We start from the raw sequence: 21,203 nt of genomic DNA, 5'->3' as shown, positions 1-21,203 counted from the left end.
TAAGTGCATTATAATCCTCGTGGTTAATGCTATCTTTGGTTTGGCTTTATCAAAACACGCCAGTCCTGGCGGCGGGAGTAGCTTTCCAACCTTCTAGAGGGAGAAGACATGTAGTTACTGGTAAACCCAGTTCAAGTTAAACAGAGCCTGGCGGCGGGGGTAGCTTTCCAACCTTCTAGAGGGAGAAGACATGTAGTTACTGGTAAACCCAGTTCAAGTTAAACAGAGCCTCCGCATCACAAAATGGATGCTGCTGCCACAGACAAGTCTGCCCTCCTGCTGCTGGACAAAACTCCAGCAGGGCAGGCCTGGACAATAGGTTTCCTGTCCAGTGAGGTGCTGGCACCTCCCCAGACAGGCTTTAGTGTATTGGGGCAGGGAGGGCTGCATTCAGGGAATGCTTTCCAGACACTGCCTGGGGCACACTAGGTGCTCCATGCATTTCCCAGTTTAAACTGATTGCTGGAGCACTCAGCCCCAGCTCTGGTGCGAAACTGGACAAAGGGAAAGGGGTGTAACCACCCCCTTCCCAGGCCCACCCATAGGAGGGAACTTAAAGGTAGTCCAGCCTCTAAACTTAGTATAAGTATAGAAACCCAGTCCCTAGGAATTTAGATCACCCTGGACGAAACTCTGAAACATATACCTTGGACCTTCGACATTCCATTTCGACTGGGAGACGGAAGACATCTTCCTTGTGGTCAAGGAGTGACCACCCTGTTCAAACAGGCACCAACAGCAACTTTGCCGGTCTGCATTTTCGAGGCTCCTGCCGGATCCCGAAGAATCTGCGACACAGGACACGGACTTCCAGACCTTTCTGACCCCGACCTTCGCTCACAGCAAAGCGGAGACCCCTGCCGGACACGAAGCTCAGAGGCCCCCACTCCACGAGTGTACCGTGGGCCCCGCTTTTGCAGATGCCCAAGTATCTGGTGAGACCCGTCACCCAAATGAATTAATAGTCGGTTGGGAACGGCTTGGTAGCATCTGTGAGGTGGAAGAGGACGGATTTGCTCCAGTTGACCTGTACCCCGGAGAGGCAGCTGAAGCAGATCACCCCCCTTATCATGGGAGCCAGGTTCTCCTGTGGCTCTCGGATGTATAACATGACATCATCTGGGTACATAGAGGTCGCCAGGGCACAAAAAGCTGATGCCCCGGTTAGTGTGGTGCTGGCGTAGGCACGCCGCATATTGTTACATTGCGATAGCGAACATAGGGGACAGGGGGCATCACTGCTTTGTGCCCCTCGTGATCGCTATGGGGTCAGTAACTTGCCCGTTGATCCTGATGCGTGCCGGACTGAAGCCCAGTCGGGGAAGAAGATAGAAAAGAAAGGGCATGCCTGTGGGTCAATTTGGGGTGTCCAGGATGGCAGTCATTGCGGACAAGGCAGGGTTAATTTGGTGAATGACAGAAAAGATTGTACGCAATTTATGCAAAGTGGCATGACAAGGGATAAACCTCGATTGATCGGGACGGGCTATTAGTGCCATGAGGGGGAGGAGGCAATTGTGTACATTTTGTCTGTATTAAATATTGATAGGTGGCGATAGGAGTCCCAGCACTCTGGGGGAACCGTCAGGCTTAAGGAGATGTGAGATTATGGCCTTGCGAAGAGAAGGGTGAAATCTGCCCAAGGCAAGAGAATCGTTGTACATCTCTGCCAGATGCGGAACGAGAAGACACGCATGCTTTATGCAAAATGCGGGGGTGAGCCCATCTGAGCCAGGGGCTTTGTCGCCCAGGAGACCTGCTATTACCTTTGTAATTTCTTCGGTGTGAATGGTTCGTCCAGGTATTCACAGTGCCCGTTACAGAGCAATAAAAGTTTGATCAAGTCAAAGTACTGATCCAGGATTTCCCGGGGCACGGGCGCGCCCTCAGTATGTAGTTGTGCACAAATGGTGGAAATCCTGGCAATGAGCCCGGGGAGTTAGTCCTACCGGCAGGCTCATCGCTAAGAGTGGTGATGTAAGAGGATGCGTGTGGTTGTCTCAGAAGGTTTGCTAGGGTCTTGCCGGGTCGATCGCCCTCTCCGTAGCGAAGCACACGCGGCTCTCTGCAGAGGAATGTGACCTCTCTGCCCGCCTCCTCGTGGAACTTCGTGAGTGTGGTTCCGATTAAGGAGAGGACGACGGGACAGGGATCCTGATAATGTTGAAGATCTAGTGCTTTAATGTCCTTCTCTAGGCGTTCGAGATTTCCTCTGTTGGACTTTAACACCCCTGCCGGTTTTGAAATGCGTCCCACCACCAGAATCACGGCCTTGAAGGCCTTCCAAAGCATCGAGGGTGACTCAGAGCAGGTGTTGCGCTCAAAGTAATCTATGATAGCACCCCAATTTTGCTCGCGGAAGGCAATGTCACAAAGCGAGTTGGGGGGCAGGCGCCATGTAAACATACGGCGAAGGGTAAGCGGGAATTACTGACACAGGCGCACCAGGCGTGATCCAATAGTGTGCGAGCCAGGTGATCCACAGGGGTGGATTAGGAGGGCAAGACGCGAGTGGTATGCCATAAATCCCTGCGAGACCAAGAGCCAGATACACAAGATCCTTTGCATGCCTCAGGGTGTGTGGCGCCAAGCATCAACCAGGGAGTTGTCCTCTATAATGGAGGGTAGTGTGGCTGTGGCCTGTGGGTGTTGAATACGGTCCCCGGAGCGGTCAAGTGCCAGCGAAGGCACAATGTTAAAATCACCTCCCGAAATCAGGGCACGAGGTCCCAGACAGGAAACTATGTGCCAGATGTGGGAGAAAAACCTAGGGGCGTCCACATTGGGGCCATAAAGTGCCGCAGTTATCAGTGGCTGGTTGTAGAGGGTGCGCCAAGGATCACGTAGCGAACCTCTGTGTCAATGAAGGAGTGGGTGCCATACCAAGGGAGGACTCTCCTGAAAAGGATAGTGATGCAGCATGCATAATTGGAGTAGAATGCAGTTTAGGATTTCCCCCAGTGACGGGAACGCAATCTAGGTGAGGTGGCGGGGAGGAGGTGAGTATCCTGGAGAAAGCAGACATCCACATTGTGTCTGATGAGATGTGCGTGCATGAGGCATGCTTTCCGACAATCATTCAGATCCCTTGTGTTCCATGTCAAGAAGGTGGTGTCAGTCATGTAGCAGCCAGAGGGAGATGGTGATGAAAAAACACCAGTGTCGTGGGATGCAGATCTTGTGGGATGTATGTAAGCGGTAGCATTCCAGGAACATAACAGAAATAACAACAAAACAATCCCCAAGAAACAGGGAGCTCGAGGCGGAGCCTTGGACTTAAAACCCAAATCCTTCCTCCACCCACTCCAACCCCCCAAATAGGTTGGACGTCGAAACCACCACCACCTAAGGAACCCAAACTTGGGAGAGGTGAATACAGATGCAGTAATTATCCCTTCGGGGTGCGAGTACTCAGCCAATTACCCCATGCCTTGTAGGCAGGGTGGCCGGGCGTTGTAGGCCTCCGAGGGAGGCGGATTCGGGGCAATAACCACAACATTGTGCAGACACCATGACAACGAGTGAGATGAACAGAGCATATGCAGTGTCTCATAGTCCTGTAACACAAAATTGTGCATGCAAGATTAAACCGTAGTTGGAAGTTGCAGGGGAAAGCAACAGCAAGAAAGGACTAGTAATAAATTGCATGACTCATTACAGTAAATATGGTGCACGAGGTGCCTGCTAGGCACATTACTGCGGGGGGCGTGGCCAAGATGGGGACCGGAGCAGACATGAGTCTGTGAGGCTCCCGACCCAAGCCCCGCTAATGGCCCAGAATTAGCGCTACAAACCCTCCCCAGACTGCTGAACGACGCTGCCTCGGCCATGCGTCCGGGTGGGACACCCTCGGTGGTGCTAAAGCACCGGTGACGGCGTCCCGGACCGAAGAACCGAAGACTCCACTGTGGCGCCCTCCACGCAGCAGTGCTGATAGCTGCGGCGCCCCGCACCCCTCGGCAGCGGATACCCTGCCCTCCGGGTTCTGAGGTCCGGTGGCAGGACTGCGGCGGATTTAGCAGAGGTCGCGGTCGGCGACTACACGGGCGGCGGAGTGAGGCGGCTGGCAACCCCAGCAGCCTCGGCGACGGCCGCCGGAGACGCTCAGCTAGAGGCCCCGGCTTGAGGGCCTGCCCCCTGTAGCATTGCCGCGGTACCGGCGGCGGAGCAGTGAGATCGCCTCCAGGGTCAGTGAGGAGGCGGTGCGGAGTGCTGGGGCGAGCGATCATCCAGGGCCCAGGCAGAGGGAGACCCCTACAGCGGAGTTCTGCGGAGAGGCTTGGGGCCCTCGTGGGGGTCGGAGGCTGCCGAGCTAGCCGTACTCGGGACCCCGGATTGTAGACCTGAGGTCGGGCGGCACAGCAAGAGCAGCCGCGGAGCAGTGGGAGCCCCTGTGAGCCAGGTGAGGGGGCCCGAAGTACGCTGAACCGGGCGGGAGACCCGAACCACAGACGGTGGGGAAACCTTGCAGTGAACGGCTGGGAGGCTGAGGAGAGCCCTGGTGGGGGACGTTGCCCTGATCGGCAGCCTGCTTTGCCGGAGATCGCGAGCCACAGCACACCTGGGCGCCGTTGCGACGCTCACGCCAAACTTGAGGCCCCGGCTTGTGGGCCTAAGCCCGGAGAGACGCCAGGAGGGCGACAGGAGTTCAGAGAAAGCCCATACCGAACTGGTGAGGAAGCTGAGGTGAGCGCTGGAGCGGAAAGCTGCCCTGACTCGCAGGTGGTGGGAAAACTCAGTGGGGGAACCCGTGGGAGAGCGGCGAGCCCGCGCAGGGGTCGCGGCCCAGCAGCCCTTCCGGTCGGTGGGGCCCTCACATCAGGCGGGAACTGGCCCTGGGAACCGCCTACCAGATCCAGCCTAGACTTGTAAGGAGGGACACCTGCCCCCAGAGGGGCCGACAGAACAGCAGGGGCCGACAGAACAGCGGGGGCCGCCGCGGCTTGCAGACACATGTAGCTGACCGGTCCCCGGGTGCTGAGACTTCGAGGAATTGGGCTCCACTCCCGGACACAGGACACTGCACATAGGGGCTCGACAGAGGCAACGCGAAGCAGGAGTAGCGGCGGCAGGCCGAACCTGAAGACGCGGCCCAAAACACTAAACCCAGGAGGTGCGGCTCGGGGACAGCTGGCACGTTCCCCCCACGAAGCGGGGACGCAGAGAGACGCGGGCCCCCAGGACTGGGAGGCGGAGGCGAGGAGAGGCGAGGGCGATACCCCAACAGACGCTGCAGCGGAGCAGCAGAGCCCCGGAGAAAGCAGGTAGCGCGAGGCGCCTTAGTGGCCGGGTGCCACACACGGCCCCCCACCTAACCGCTATCATCCCTATCATGTCGGGGAGCCAGAGGCGGGGAGGCCGCACTATCGCGGAGATGCTGGCGAAGGGGTCTACCAAAGGTGAGAAGAGTCCATCAGGGGCAGCAAGATCCTCTTTGGAACCAGGTGAAGACTGCGCTCCGATAACTAAGGCCTTCATGGATTCTCTCTTTCAGTCACTGCGAGATGATATCCAGACCCTCCGGCAGGACATGGCGAGTGAACACCGGGAACTGCGGCATGATGTGGACGGCCTGGGAGAAAGAGTGGCGGCGGTCAAAACCGCAGACCAGACGCGCAGTTCAGAGGTCGAGCAACTGCAGCAGGAGGTGCTGCGCCTGCAGGAACAGCAACTTGACTTGCAGGCCAACGCCGAGGACCTCGAAAACCGCGCTCGGTGGAACATTAGAATTTGCGGCGTGCCATCTCAGGCGGAGGGAGAGGATATTACCACCTAACTGCAAGGTCTATTTAGAGACATTCTGGGGGAGAGTGGAGAATTTGTCATCCGCATGGACAGGGCGCACAGGGTGGGCCCTGCTCGCAGAAAAGCCGCGCCGCCCCCAGATATCCTGGCGTTTCTTCCCGATTTCCTGCTGAAGGAATGCATCATGACCGAAGCACGCAGGCAGCAGCCGCTCCGCTACTAAGGGCACGTGGTAGCACTGTTTCAGGACCTGTCGGCGATCACGCTACAAAAGAGAAGGGCCTTCAGAGTGGCCACTGCCTTCCTGCAAGACAAAGGAATTCAGTACACTTGGGGCCACCCCTTCCGCCTCATCTTCAAGTGGAATGGTATTCTACATCAGCTACGCTACTTAAAAGACACTTGTGCACTACTGGGCATCAACCTAGCGGATGACCCCACATGCAGCCCAGGTGAAGGCGACTCATCACAGTGAAAATCCCCCGATCAACAGGCAGCAGCAGGTGCGGCGGCGGAAACCGCCTGGGATTGTCCCCAAGCCGGATCCAGCCCTGGTGGCACATGAGCGAGAAGCCGCCATACAGGAGGTATCCAGGGATACAGCAGCCACAGACCAGGACCTCTCCTTGAAATGAATGTAAGGGGGAGGGTTTTCCTTTTTTCTATAGCCCTTCTCTCAGCGGGCCAGCGGGGGCGGACGGGGGACTGGGGACTGCGAAGTTGCCAGTGCCACGTTCCCCACTACTGATTTTTCCCATGGGCCTGAACAGGACAGTGACCGGTCCGGGACAATTCTGATTCTCAGGGATTTACCAGTTGGGGTTAGGGGGGGACCCGGGAAGGACCAGGGATGGGGAGGGGGAATGGGACTGTTTGAAGGGGTTGGGGTAGGGGGGGGGAAGGAGGGAGGGCGGCGGGGAGGGGATTGTCCAGTGCTCTTGCCAGTTGGGGGAGTTCACCCACCCCCTTTTACCATGAGTTCCTCACCAGATGACATAGCCTCACTCAAATTCCACACCCACCACGATGCCTACCACTTTTAAGGTATTAACACTAAACGTAAGGGGTCTCAACAACCCAGTTAAGAAGCGGGTTGTCCTCTCATATCTAGAGAACACACACGCGGATATATGCCTCCTACAGGAGACGTATCTGCTGGCACAAGACCACCACAAACTTCGCTCCCGTGCATTCCCGGGACAGTACTTCTCTTCCGGGACCACCAAAACTGCTGGGGTGGCACTCCTAGTGGCACGACACTTCAAAGGGGAGGTTCTCCACAAAATAGCAGAGCTGAAAGGCAGACTCCTGGCGTATCGAGTCTTCCTGGGGGGACTGACCTTCATCATAGGTTCCTTGTACTGCCCTAATGACGGGCAGGAAAAGTTCCTGCACGCCGCCCTCACTGACATCGCAGTAACTTCGGACAGACGCATTATAATAGGGGGCAACCTGAACGTTGTGTTTGACACCGCCCTTGACAGGTCTCATCAACACACCTTCCATGCTAGCAGCCTCTCCGCCTCCTGCCTCGAGAGATTGCGTGACCTAGACTTATGCGCTCTCTGGCGAGAGCGCCACCCCGGTGAGAGAGAGAGTACTCTTACTACTCTGCGACCCACAAATCATATGCCCGTATCGATCACTTCTTAGTGACTAGTTCGGTGAGCTCTCTCACCACCTCGGTAGACATGGGTGTCATTTCATTGTCCGACCACGCGCCAGTCACTATGACTTACCGCTCCACCGCCTGGCCCGTCCCACAGAGTATGGCGACTCCGCGACACGCTTCTACACAGGCCGGACGTGGTGAAACAGATTCAGGCCTCCATACAGGTTTTCCTGTGTCATAATGCCAACTCAGACCCTACACTTGCGACCCAGTGGGCTGTCTTGAAAACCGTTCTGCGGGGGGGACTTCATCGCTATCTCCTCGGCCGATAACCGACTGAGACAAGAAAAAAGGGAGGAACTCACCTTGAAGGTGCAGGAACTCGAACGTATGCACCAGCGGACGGGGGCCCAGAGAATATGGAAGCAACTTAAGGTGGCGCGAGGCCATCTTGCGGCCCTGCACATATACTGCGCGGAATACGCGGCACTGAGACTGAAACATGCATATTACACCGGGGGTGACAGGTGTGGTTGATTACTTGCCAATAGTCTCCGGGTGGCGCGTCAACACCAGAAAGTGAAAGAAATAACTCGCGCTGACGGGTCCACGGTGTTAGAGGATGCGCAAATAGCGGAGACATTCCGCGAATTCTATGCTAAGCTCTACGCGGGTGAGGCTCGGCACCGGAACAATCGGAATGGCTAGAGAGGGACTTCCGCATAGAGGAGGTAATTGCGGCTATTGCGCGTCTCAAGATAGGGAAGGCACCTGGACCGGACGGCTACTCCGCCTCCTTCTACAAGACCTTCTGTACCACCATATCACCATTGCACACCCGCCTCTATAACTCGTTTCCTACGCCGGGAGCTATCCCATCGGATCTCCTGAGAGCCTCCATATCGGTTATCCCAAAACCTGGGAAGGACAGCGCTGAATGCGGGGCTTATCGGCCGATTTCACTCCTTAATGTCGACCTTAAACTGTACACCAGTATACTGGCGGCACGTCTCGCTCCTCATCTGCCCGGTTTAATTAACCCCAACCAGGCGGGGTTTGTCCCCGACCGACAGACGACGGACAATACGAAAAGAGTTGTTCACCTGATCGAAAAAGCCTCCCGCATACCAGGGAAACATATGATATTAGCTGTCGAAGCTGAGAAAGCGTTCGACCGACTTCACTGGCCCTACCTGGATATGGTGTTGGCCAGGATTGGGGAGAAGTTTCGAACCCTGATTTTCAACTGCTACACGGCACCGTCCGCAGAGGTACGGGTCAATGGATGCACCTCGTCCGCGTTTCCAATCGAGAGTGGGACAAGGCAAGGCTGCCCGTTGTCCCCGCTCCTCTTCGCCCTGTACATGGAGCCTCTCGCTCGAAGGATTAGACTCCGTCAAGTTGCTCTTGGCATCAAATTCGGGGGTGACATTCATACCATTAGTCTCTATGCGGACATCCTACTTACCCTGGACCATCCGCATTCGGCACTACCGGCCTGTATTGCTGACCTTGAGACGTTTGCCGCGGTGTCCGGATTCAAGATGAACAAGGACAAATCTATTGCGCTGGACTTATCCCTCAAAGCTCCGACCCGGGCCTATCTGCCGTCCCTCCTTCCTGTTCAGTGGGCAACGGATACGGTCCCCTATTTGGGGATCCAACTCGCTCAAACCCTCGACAGAATGGCCACAGCCAACTGCACTAATTTGCAAACCCGAATTCGGGGAGAGGTGGATCGGTGGAGACTCCTTCCCCTATCGTGGTTGGGTCGCATCGCAGCAGTTAAGATGACCGTACTGCCGCAAATCTTATACCTTTTTCGTGCCCTCCTGCTTCGGCCCCCCACCGGCTGGATACGACAAACTCAGTCGGACTTGGCTAACTTTATCTGGCAGGGCCGGAGACCCAGACTGCAGAGGGCCATTGCTACCTTGGCCCCGGAGGAGGGGGGATTGGGCATACCGGATCTGCTTAAATATTACCAAGCATCGCAATTGCGGTACATGGTGGAGTGGAGCAAATGGGAGTCCGATAAACACTGGCTCTTTCAGGACGAGGCGGTGGCGGGGCGTCCATTGCAGGAGATCCCATTCCTGCCGCGGACTCAGACCGGCGAACCTCTATGCCTCCTATGTAACACGAGTTCCTCTGGAGGTCTGGGAAGCGACTAATACACGACACGACCTGACCACTTTTCCCTCCCCGCTCAAGCCTCTGGTGGACAACCCAGACTTCACCCCTTGCATGGCTAAAGAGGCCTTCGCACACTGGAGACCGGCAGGTTGCCGCTTCCTGTATCATATGTATGACTCTGAGGGTGTGATTCCTTTCCACCTCTTCAAACTGGAATATGACTTCACTGAGACAGAACGTATGAGATACATGCAGGCACGACATTGGGCATTGCACCTGCAGGTCCGTGAGACGGCTAACAGACGGTTCACCCCATATGAGCGCTGGCTCCTCTCACGCACATCCAAGTCCAAGCTGATCTCGGATCTCTACAAACTGCTTCAGACACCATCCGCGCACATCTACAACCCAGGGAGGATACGTTGGGAGAAAGAGCTAGGCAGATCCCTAAGCCATAAGGAATGGGGGGACATTGCATATAGGGCACGACATTCAGCATACCATATGGGGCTCACTGAGACTCACAAAAATATCCACCTACTGGTATTACACTCCTGAGAGCCTCTCCGAGATGGACCCTTCAAAGGATAAGCTCTGCTGGAGAGGTTGCGGGCAAATTGGAACCTTGGTGCACATTTTGTGGGACTGTCCGCTCCTCAGCTTATGTTGGACACACATACTAGATGAGGTAGATAAACACTTCCAGACAGCCATACCCCGTTTTCCAGCATATGTCCAACGCGTTGAATTATCCTCTACGCTCCTGTAGGGGCCGCCTAATGGCCATAGCCTTAGGGTCCGCATCGCAAAACATCCTCATGCACTAGCGCACCACCACCATCCCCTCTACCACAGGCTGGCTCCACAGGATTTGGCACGTTTTGGGTATGAAGAACTCTGGCAGCCCTTTAGGGCCCTATTGCGGACGGAATTCACAGAGATTACATGTCCCGCTATCTCCGACTGTTACGCCTTACAGTGCCCGTAACCGGGGACTCTTGAGATACTTGAGGCGAAGGGCTCACGAGATGTCGAAACAACGTAACAATATAGGGATTGTTAGGAGCACTGGACGGGGTGGGAGGGAGGGGGAAGTTTGGAGGAGGAAGTTTGAAGGGGGGTGGCATGAGGGGGGGGTCGGTTTACTCTGGGTTTGGGGCTGTTCTTGTTGTGTTGTTTTCCTTGGTTCTATGCCCTTTCCTTCATAACAGGTTGGACATTGCAGTTACTGCAAAGGACTTTCTGAGCCTCATGCCTCGGTCACGGGGCGGTATGTACGCTTTGTATGATTGCAATGCACATTGTACCGCTTTGCACTGTCCTTCCGTAATAAAAAGATTTAACCCTAAAACATTACTGCGAGGCGAGACCAGGTATACAGAGCTCAATCATTATCACTCAGCCAACTGTCTTCAGAGAGTGCAGCAGCTCAGCGGGGGAGACTTTTGTAGCTGCTTAGCAAAGGTGAGGGTAGCCATTGGATCGGTGAAAAATGTCGGCTTCTCCCCAGAGTCGATGTGTAGTCTTGAGGGGTATAGCATGGGATATGTAATGTGGAGCTGCTGTAAAATATGCTTGACTGGAAGAAAGTCTCTGCGGTCTGCCTGGACGGACATGGTGAAGTCAGGATAGAAAGATAGGAGGTTGCCCTGATGCTTGATCTCCCCCAACTCCCGGGCCCTGCGGAGGTTGGAGTCGCAGTCACAGTAGTTCTGCAAGCGGGCGATGATGGGCCTTGTAGGGGATGGGAGGAGGGGTAATGAGCCAATAGATCTGTGCGCCCACTTGATGCTAAAGTGTTCGGACAGAGCAGGGCCAAAAGGTCACGAAACTAAGATTTGAGGTAATCTTTCATTCTCCCGGTCGACTCCGGCAGGCCAACGACTTGAATATTATTCCTTCGGGAGCGTGCCTCTGGTCTTCATTCTTGGCACGTATGACTGAGAATTTTATCCATTTTGAGGAGCTTCTGCGCACCCTCAGCCCCAGTGTCCTCTGCGTCCGAGACCCTTGATTAGAGAAAAACAATCCAGGCGTCGGGGGGAGGGGGAGGAGGGGGGGCATCTAACCGCCCCTACCCATCCCTTGCAAGGGATCTTGGGTTCTCTTGTGTCAGTTTTCCCCATGGTAAGAATATGGTATGATGGGGAAGGTGTGCCACCAGGGGTGCTTGAGGTGATCAAGATGGCCCACGGTTACGAGGTGGAGCATGCCGGGCGTAGCTCCATGAGATGTGGTGTGGCAGCTCCCAATCGAGCTGGTGTAAAGGGCAGATGGGCTACAGGGAGAGGGACAGAGGTCAGTGACTGCAGCTTGAGGCATGCCCCTGTAGGCCCACGAAGCACCACATGCGTGGGGGAATGTAGGGCAGGCCAGGCAGTCGGGGATGTCTGAGTGCCGATATGCAGCAGGCCGCAGTCGGGGCCCCCACGAGGTGGAGCGGGGTAGGCCGCGCCCTGGCCGGCTAAGTGTCCAGCAGATTGGTGGTGGGCAGGCAGGCCGCGCAGGGCTTGGGGAGGCCCCCAAGATTAGCCCTCACAGCCTGCATGAAGACGCAGGAGCAAGCTGGAGCGAGGGCCAGGAATGCAGCGAGGCCGGCACGCTCAGAGCTGGAACTGCAGCTGTGTGGGAAAAGATGACCGCCAGTTCAGGTAATACTAACCAGGGGAAGCAGGCCTGCATGGTAAGGGAGTGGGCCAGTGGTAGGTAGGGAGACGTTAGGGTCGCACTGTGGCCCTACTTTAAGTGTTTCTCGGGCTCTGGGCCCAGTGCCGTCGCAGCTCCACAACTCTGACCATCACCCGCAGGAGGTATCCTCACAGCTGCAGGCTGAGTGGGGTACGGGCGCGAGGCAGGCCCAGGCACTTGAGAAGTCAGGGCCTCCGCTGAGTTCAAAGGCCACAGAACACGCACCACCAGCAGGCCGGGGTCACCGGGCGAGACAGCCCCAGGAGAGTCGCGGCACCAGACATAACACGGAGTCGCCCGTGAAACGCCCCCAGCAGTGGCAGCAGGAGATCAGCACAGGCGTCTGGGCTCAAGTGAGGGTGTGGGCGGCTAGCCACTCGTGCACCAACACTCCAGTCGCTGCGCTTTCAGAGCCCTCGGGGTCCGCGTTGAGGGTGTGCGAGGTCTGCTATCGTGGTTTGAGGCCAGAATCCTCCCTCTGATGGTGGAGGTTTACGGATTTCCCGGGCTCGGCTGGCAGGGCTCGCTCAGTGTGCAGCCACCTTGCCGCTGGCGACACCACGCCCCCAAAACATACACAACTTAAAAACGTACATGTACAACTTTTCTATTACAATGCACCCTGCAATATAGGCGGTCTAGGGCCTACCTCAGGAGTGCCTTGTATGTATATAACAAAAAGGAAGTATTTGGCTTGGCAAAGGGTTTATTTAAAAAATGTATCAAAGAGATGGGGTGCACACCTGTTCGTCAAAAAGTTTATCTGGGTTCAACAGTTCATTAGATTTGCGTGCTTCTGGGAAAGTGCCTTGCCTTGGTGGCACGAATTGCTACATCAAACAAGTTTTGTGGCGTAACTACATCCCAAGTCAAATAGCACAGCCAATAGTGGATATGCCACTTGCTACAATGATTGTGCTCCATTTTAAGACCATGTACTCAACGCTTTCCTCCTTTTTTGGTATCTTCAAAATCCTGTTGTATCTATACGTGGGATATTACGCTATTTACAAAGTTTTGTTCATTTGTAGTGACCCCGTAAGAAGGGCTCAAGAAGCCTAAAATGCATTGGGTTTTTAATAAACACTGCTTTATGAACTACGCATCGGTTTGTGCTTCTTGATGAAAGTCCGGATGGCCACACGGGAGCATGAGAAACTTTGAAAATAGCGTAATATCCCACGTATGGATACAATAGGATTTTCAAGTTACCAAAGAAAGAGGAAAGCGTTGAGTACATGGACTTAAAATGGAGTACAATCATTGTAGCGATTTGCATATCCACTATTGGCTGTGCTATTGGGCTTGGGATGTAGTTACGCCCCAACACTTGTTTGAAAGGGTTTATTTGACATGTCGGATTGGCAGTTTAAAACTGCTGGCAGACTGCAGTGGCGGTTCGGTGACATGTTTTATAGAGCTACTTAAGTGGGTGGCACATATGGGTTGCACGCTCACTAGTAGCATTTAATTTGAAGGCACTGAGTATATGGTATACCAAATTACGAAGGACTTACAAGTAAATTAAATATGCCAATCAGGTGTAAGCCAATTTTACCATGTTTAGGGAGTCAGCACTATCACCTTAGAACTGGCTAGCAGTGGTAAACATAGGGCCAATATAACCAGGGCCAACATAACCAATTCAGAAAAATAGAAGGGTGAAGTTTAACATTTTGGGGGAAAGCAGGTCTAACACTCTTGCTCATGTGCTTCTCTCACCCTTCTGAACCTGTGTATATCTTTCTCGAGTGTTCTGCTCTCCCCACACTTCACATTGCTCTCTTTTGCCTGTGTTTCTCCCCAGTGCTTCTTTCCCGCTTGCGATGTTGCTTCAGCCTCTGCCCCACTGTGTTGCTTCACCCGCCGTCCCGTTACACTGCCTATTCATTGAGTTAAAATTATTTTTTTAAGTGCTGAGCGCAACGTTTTAAAAAAGTGCTTTAGAGCACCTTTACTTACTGATCAATCCAGGATCAGTAGCAAAAAGAAGAAAATAAGACTATCCTTTTGTAGGCGCGTCATGGAATCGAATGCATACAAAATGAGCCTGTGGACAAGTCGTGGTTTTTTAAGCCAAGCTGCACAGCACAATTTTAATTTATTTAATAGGTGCTTTCAGCATTTAAAGCCGCCTTGTGCACAAAGACAATAGAAAATACCAAATATGGTATACAAAATTGTACCAAAGAAAATAGATTGAACAGATTTATAAACATAAATTACGTGCATTGTCCTTCATGAGTTCCTCCTCCAGCTCTGTACTTTATATATATTTATGCTGACATTGACAGAACCCCAAGGTCTAATTGGAATGATCTATAGGCTTTGCCAATGTTAGTTTTATTAAGTTAAAATGTGGCACTTTTGGGCAAAACTTAACTTTTGTAAAATGGTAGGTTGAAGGTTGGGGAAAAAGTTTTTTTACTAGAGGAAAATCAGCCATTTGGGAACTGCAGGAGTCAATGTTCATAAAATATCCAACAAGCACACAGAGGATAAAATGTTTATGGCCATTCGTGTCCAACTGAGGGCATCTACCAGTCATGTTATGGCATCATTCACTTGGTGCCAGAGGTCTTTTAACATCCTCCGCAGTAGCGCTTTAATGTTCTCTGGTATGACATGGTTATCACTAGGAATTGCTGCTGTAGAGGAAAACAGTAAATATTTTACAGCAAGGATCCATGGGGCAAAGAACTCTTGCAGGGAGATTCTCAACAGTTAAAAAAAATTAGCTAAACTACCAGTAAGGGCACGGATGGAAAGCAGCGATGAATTCTGCAATTTACTGGGACAGTCGTTCATAGATAAAGTTGAGACGGTGTATAACTCCTTCAGGGATAGTGTTAGCTCAGTCTCCAAGATCACTCAGACAGCCCCAGATCCCACTAACACCATTTCAGCGTTCACCTTCTTTCTCCCCCCCCCCCTCACCCCCCCACTAGAACAAATCATTCAAGTGGTGAAAACATCCAAATCAGGAGCCCCAACAAGCCACTGCCCTCCTAAAGTACTACACCTGTTTCCGGAAATATTAAGTGAACACCTAAGTTTGGTGTTCAATAAGGTAATTCAGCCAGGCTCCTTCCCAGATCCTTGGAAGATAGCCTCACTTCTTCCTCTTTTAAAAAACCGAACCTTGACCCTAAGGGCCACAGCAGCTATTGTCCTATCTCCAGAATTCAATTTCCGGCAAAAATACTAGAGAAACTACTCAATGTACAGCTTACTGCATATATTTCTTCCAGGAACCCCCTGAATCACTCAATACGGGGTACGGGAAGGACATGGAATGGAGACCACTTTGGTCACAGCGGCTGTGGAACTTAGAGCAATACTATATTCAGGGGGTAAGGCCGCCTTGATTTTGCTAGATCTATCGGCGGCCTTCGATACAGCGAACCATGAAATGCTAGCCAATATAGGAGCTGGGGATCTGAGACACCACCCTCTCACTGTCATCCTACCTAGCCGAAAGAACCTTCTCCGAACTGGGAGCCTTCTCATCCAAATCTTTCAAACTGCCTTGTGGGGTGCCTCAGGGATCTTCGCTGAGCCCCACATTATTTAATGTATATGTGGCTCCTCTGGCCTCGATCATTAGGCAGTTTGTGTTTTCGGTTGTCTCCTATGCAGATGACATGCAGCTGGTGGTGTTAGTCTCAAGAACGAGGAGGAGACCGCCGACCGTTTCAACGGCTGTATGTCGCAAGTTAACCAATGGATGCAGTCCAACTGCCTGAAATTGAACGGTGGAAAGACAAGTCTTGCTGTTGGGCTCGGACTCAACTTTCTGGTCACCCAGATGGTGGCCTGCAAATCTGGGCGACTGCCCAACCACAGTGCCAAACGCCAAAAATCTTGCAGTCATCTTTGATGAAAAACTCACATTCAATAGTCAGATCAATAGGCCCTCCTCTACTATCTGGTTCATTTTAAAAATGATCAGAAAAATCTGTCCGTTTATCCCTCCCGATGCAATCAAAACCCTAGTTACAGCAGTGGCCCTTTTTAGATTGGATTATGGGAATGCCCTATACATGGGGATCTAATCCCAGCATCTACTAAGACTGCAGTGCCTGCAGAACGCTGCAGCCAGATTAGTACTAGATATTCTGAGGTTCAAATCAGTCTCCCACGGTCTAAGATCCCTCCACTGGCTCCCTGTGGAAAAAAGGATTACATTTAAATCCTAATGCCTGGCCTTCAAAGCTCTACATGGCACAGGGCTGCAATTTTTTAGGACACACTTGAAATGGTATGCATCGGCAAGAAACCTAAGATCTGCTCATAAGAAACTTCTGCAGATACCCAAGTTTAAGAAGGCCCGCTGGGGTGGGAGAAGCTTCCTGTACGAGACAATTAAGACCTGGACTGACTTCCTATCTCCAAAGAGAGCAGCTCATTGTTTTTGTCCTTTCGAAAGGCGCTAAAAAAACCTGTCTCTTTAACAACGGATCCATCCTGTATACCCAGCCAGCACCGCTCAGATCTACCAACTCTAGCGCCAAGATGCCCTCGGGCATTCGTTGCGCTCTACAAATATACTAATCAAATCAAATCGGTCTATGTTGACAACGTGCTAGGTCTCTGCACTTTGAGCACACAGCTCTGCTGTCTCAGTCATATGACTTGTTTAACCTCAGAGAGAACCCTGGCGCCTAAAACCGAAGATATTTGCAACTATTTTTCCCCATTTTGCCGTTCCCAATGAGATTCCAAGTATAACTACCTATAAAATATATCGGATGACTAATGTTCAACGGGGAAGAAGCAGCATGGTAAAAAAAAACATGAAAGGCAGAAGTGAAGGTAGACACTTCATTCATTATGAAAAATATGGATCTAATTATCTGGAAAATCCATGGCATTTAATCAAATTTCATACAGAAGATGTACCCTATGAGAAGAGCAATAGGGAATGAGGTAAGGTGCATGAAAAAGTGTTGCTTGAAAAGCTGTGAATGCTTTAGTTAGTTCCAGTGTTGTGTATACTAATCTGCAACCCATCATTCCATTAACCATCAGCTCTGGCTACACATGCATGCAGATCAACATGCCTTTTAACATTTCTACTGATTGATGTGGCTGTGGAAAGGCACCCCAAAATAGATTTTTCTCGAATATTTGAGGACTTGAGGCGGTATAGTAAATTCTCCTGTCCTTAATTAATATTTCCATGCTTCTGCTGGGATTGTCAGAACATTCACATCATAGAGCACTTCATTTACGCTGTGTTGTTGTAACCACCGTGGCAAAGTGCCTCTCTGACAGAGAGATACTTGGTAATAAACAACATTTTCACTTACAGCCAACAAACGAAGTTATCACATAAAACAGCTTCATAAATGACTTCAGAGTAACTCAAAGCACTTGCACTCCGGAAACAAAAGTGATCCAAATAAATGCTGGTCACGAGACAAGCATGCTTAGCATGTTAAAACAGATTGTCATTCATTCTGTGGATCTGAATCATTTCAATGCTGCATTCTGAGTTAATCATTAGAATTACTGAAGGTAAGAGATATTTGCACATGTTCACAGGTCCTGACGAGCTATCTACAGGCAGCTGGATACTGAAAGTAAATAAGTCGTTGTTTTACGGTCGGACACGTCATGTGCAAAGAGGCACGCCCACTCCTGTGTCCAATACCAAATATTTTCTACTTCGAAAACAACCAGTGGCAGTTCTGGCCAGAACCACTAGATGTCAGAGGTAATACACAGCATGTGATCTACCACAAATCATGCTGCAAAGGTAATAAGAACGGATGTGACAGAAGGAATAAAAGATGTTGGTTGCTCGTCTATATGCATAAGAAACAGGATACCATTAAGTACATGCTATCAGTATCAAAACAGAAAAACTCAAATTAAGGATACATTCTCACGTTGACTGAAAGGGGACGGGTGTATGTCTGTTTATTTACTTGGTGGGCACACAGACTACAAAATATGTTTTAGACTGACATAATAATCAATCCTTCAGTCCTTCTACTTCCTAATTTGACCAGGCAACAGATGAGAATTAGTGTTTGTGAACTTCCGGGAAAGTCTATAATGGAGGATCCATGAATATACAACCTGAAAGTCCCTAACGGGGTGAAAGTATCCCTAGTTTACTCTCTTCGACTACACTGGACCAAGAGCTGCATTTGACTCATCGAAACATTTGGAGATTCACAGCAAGAAACCGGCGCTGGTATGAGCAGTGGTAACCATCAATGAACATTATACATATGACTCCTGTACTCAGAGAAAAGCCTTCAATGTCTATAACCAGGTGTGTGCATTAACAAGACTGAGAATTTCCTATACAATGCATGAGGTATACACCATTCAGACAAGCAGACAATACAAGCAGAAAGCAATCGGGTTTTTACTCCAGGTAACACGTATTTTTTTTTATAAACTAATGCATGAGTACAAGAAGGTTAATCTATGCAACATTGTGAGAGGCATGCTGAGCTATTTCACAGATTAGTAATAACCATGAAATATTGTATGTATTAGAATTAGAAGCTTACTTACAACAGCAACAGGATCATTGCTTCGAGTTGCCGCCAGACTGAAGGTCTTCACGTGGCTGTTCCTTTCCAAGGCTTTTGCAAATTCTTTCAGTGTTGGAATGGGAATATTCTTTGAAGACAAGGTAGAATAAGTTCAAAATAAGCTTTTATTTGCAACCTTTATTTTCTAATTGACCACATTCTTAATTTCTGACAGCCTTGCAACAGAGTACTGATGGAGAACCCATCAAGGATGGTTTCTAGATATTTTGCATGTGGACACAGACTTCAACCCAAAAACACTAATGCAAGAAAACAACTTCCCAGTATAAGGAGGACTTGAGTGCCAATGTCTTCCATTAGTATGATAAGCTCCAAGATTGTGATTTTCTCTCTTTGAAAGACAATGCTGGTACTGCCTAGTGCACAGGCGAGGAGAAATGTTATTTAAGCAGTCATTGGCGAAATTTCGCTGGACGAAGTCTTGTATAGCTTTTTTTTAAAGCCAAAAAACACCTTACGAAATAAGAAATGCACAGAAAATGTCTTACTGAGAGGCACTTTCTGCTTACACCAGTCTCAGGCCTCTATCTCTCAAGCATTTTGTATGCAATGAGTACAAATAAAACGGTACTTTTTTCAATACTGGTTATTTTACACTTCAGAGTGACTACAAAATGACACCAGAAATAAGTTGCCAATATACCATTTTAACTTTGTTACATACAGTACGGGAGTATCTAAATATACAATCTTTATGGAATCACGTACTTATATCAACTTAACAGGCACTGGGTTTGGAATGAACTTAGAATGCTGGTGCCCTTAGAGAAAGGCAACATGGCTGTGGAAATAATTCACCTAAGGGGAACTGGCAGGGAGATCTATTATAGCTCAGAGATGGGGGTCAGAGGATACAGCAATAATTGCTGAGACAACTTTAAAATAAACAAAATATGAGTTTAGAGACACTCCTCCACCATTAGTTTGAGCTACCTCTGAAATATTAGATGAACTGTGGCATATACGAGAACTGGATCAAGATTCTAATAGAATGTAGTAGGAGGGAAGTTTGGACACTCCCTGAGAAATGCTCACATTTACGGATAAGTAGGTAAAAACACATTTTCACGGGGTTTTCTTCATTTAATTTCTCCTTCTCTAATAATAATGAAAAACTAATAATGCACTAAAGTTACTGATTTTAGGGGTTTCAAATTGTCATGTACGTCCTTTGCACCTACCAAAAACGAGTTCCACAATTGCTTAAAAAGTCATGTGCAGTACACTTCGCTATGAATGCGTAATTTTGTGAAATTCTCATGCACTTTTGTAAACTATCACAAAACATTAGCCAGTTTTGCACAGAACTAGTGCCGTGACTGTAGACTACCTTCACGCTAAGTGCCACCATCCTAGGTTGGGCTCTCTATCTCGCATTGTAAAAAGATACTGGTCATGGTCTCATTGCAAGGGACTGTGAGCTCAATAACCTCCTGCTCCCCATGTGATAGACGCTAAGGCAAGTTCGGGAATAACGAACCTGCACCATTCCTGTTGGGAACTCAAACCTACTGAAAACTACCTATTTGCAATTCACCCTCTAAGGAGGTTCAGGGTAACAATACTACCCATCATCCGCAACATCATCATCTTAGGTCACTGGGGCAAAATAGAAATGACAACGTTTGGAGAATTTGTTGCAAAATCTCATAATAAACACATGTTGGCAGGTATTGTGGTCAGCCGAGCTGTGGTCTGGCTTTCACCAAGAACTGTATTATTTAGGGAGTGAACAACATTATTTTCTTAAATAGCTCTACTCCACTACTTGACCAAAAACCTCTCAAAAAAGTATACATCAGGTGACATTAAATCCAGGAATCTAAGTTAAATAACTAAGTCGACTTCACCCTTCACCACATATTAGTGATTGAAGAAAACGTCACTACTTTGGACATTCCGTGTTAGGAACCACAAGTCTCCACTAGGTCTTCTGTGCAGTGAATTATAAGCAGAATGTCAAGACAACCAGAATTAGAAAAGACATGGTTTGGACTGGTATTGCATTCGCCCCTAAGCCTGTACCCTATTTAGTTGCCACAAAATCAGTAATATGCACTGTTAGAACTGGGGGTCTCTAGTTGGCGAAGGTAGGTACCTTAGTCTGAATAGGGAACCTTGCTTCTAAGCCAGGGAAAGGAAGAACACCTTCTCAGATAGCCCCTGCTCACCCCCTCGGCAGCTTGGCACGAGCAGCCAGGCTTATCTCCAAGGCAAATGTGTAAAGTATTTGCAACCACGCTCTCAGTAGACCAGTGTTAACACCACAAATGGACTCCACACGAGTTTCATAAAAACAATTCGATGTTTATATAAAAAAAATATATATACGATGAGACCACACGATAAAAATCCAACTTATGCGTATTTGTAATATTTCACCTTGCCGGTTATCAGGCCAGCAAGCCCTTGTAGGCAGTGTTAATGAGCAATGCTCAATGATCCAA

The 21,203-nt window shown here is 50.3% G+C and overlaps 1 protein-coding gene across 1 annotated transcript in view; it reads right to left on the bottom strand.

Moving 5' to 3' along the window:
• Positions 1-21,203, bottom strand: part of LOC147733740 (tropomodulin-3-like) — a 360,326-nt gene that overhangs the window by 36,640 nt on the left and 302,483 nt on the right. The window contains exon 7 of the mRNA XM_086958299.1: positions 18,716-18,823. Coding sequence (XP_086814425.1) covers positions 18,716-18,823 — 108 coding nt within the window. The remainder of the gene's footprint in view (positions 1-18,715; positions 18,824-21,203) is intronic.

The sequence above is a fragment of the Lissotriton vulgaris genome, chromosome 2_1 (genome assembly GCF_964263255.1).
Source record: "Lissotriton vulgaris chromosome 2_1, aLisVul1.2, whole genome shotgun sequence".
Taxonomy (NCBI): Eukaryota; Metazoa; Chordata; class Amphibia; order Caudata; family Salamandridae; genus Lissotriton; species Lissotriton vulgaris.
This window is presented reverse-complemented; position numbering and strand designations above follow the sequence as displayed.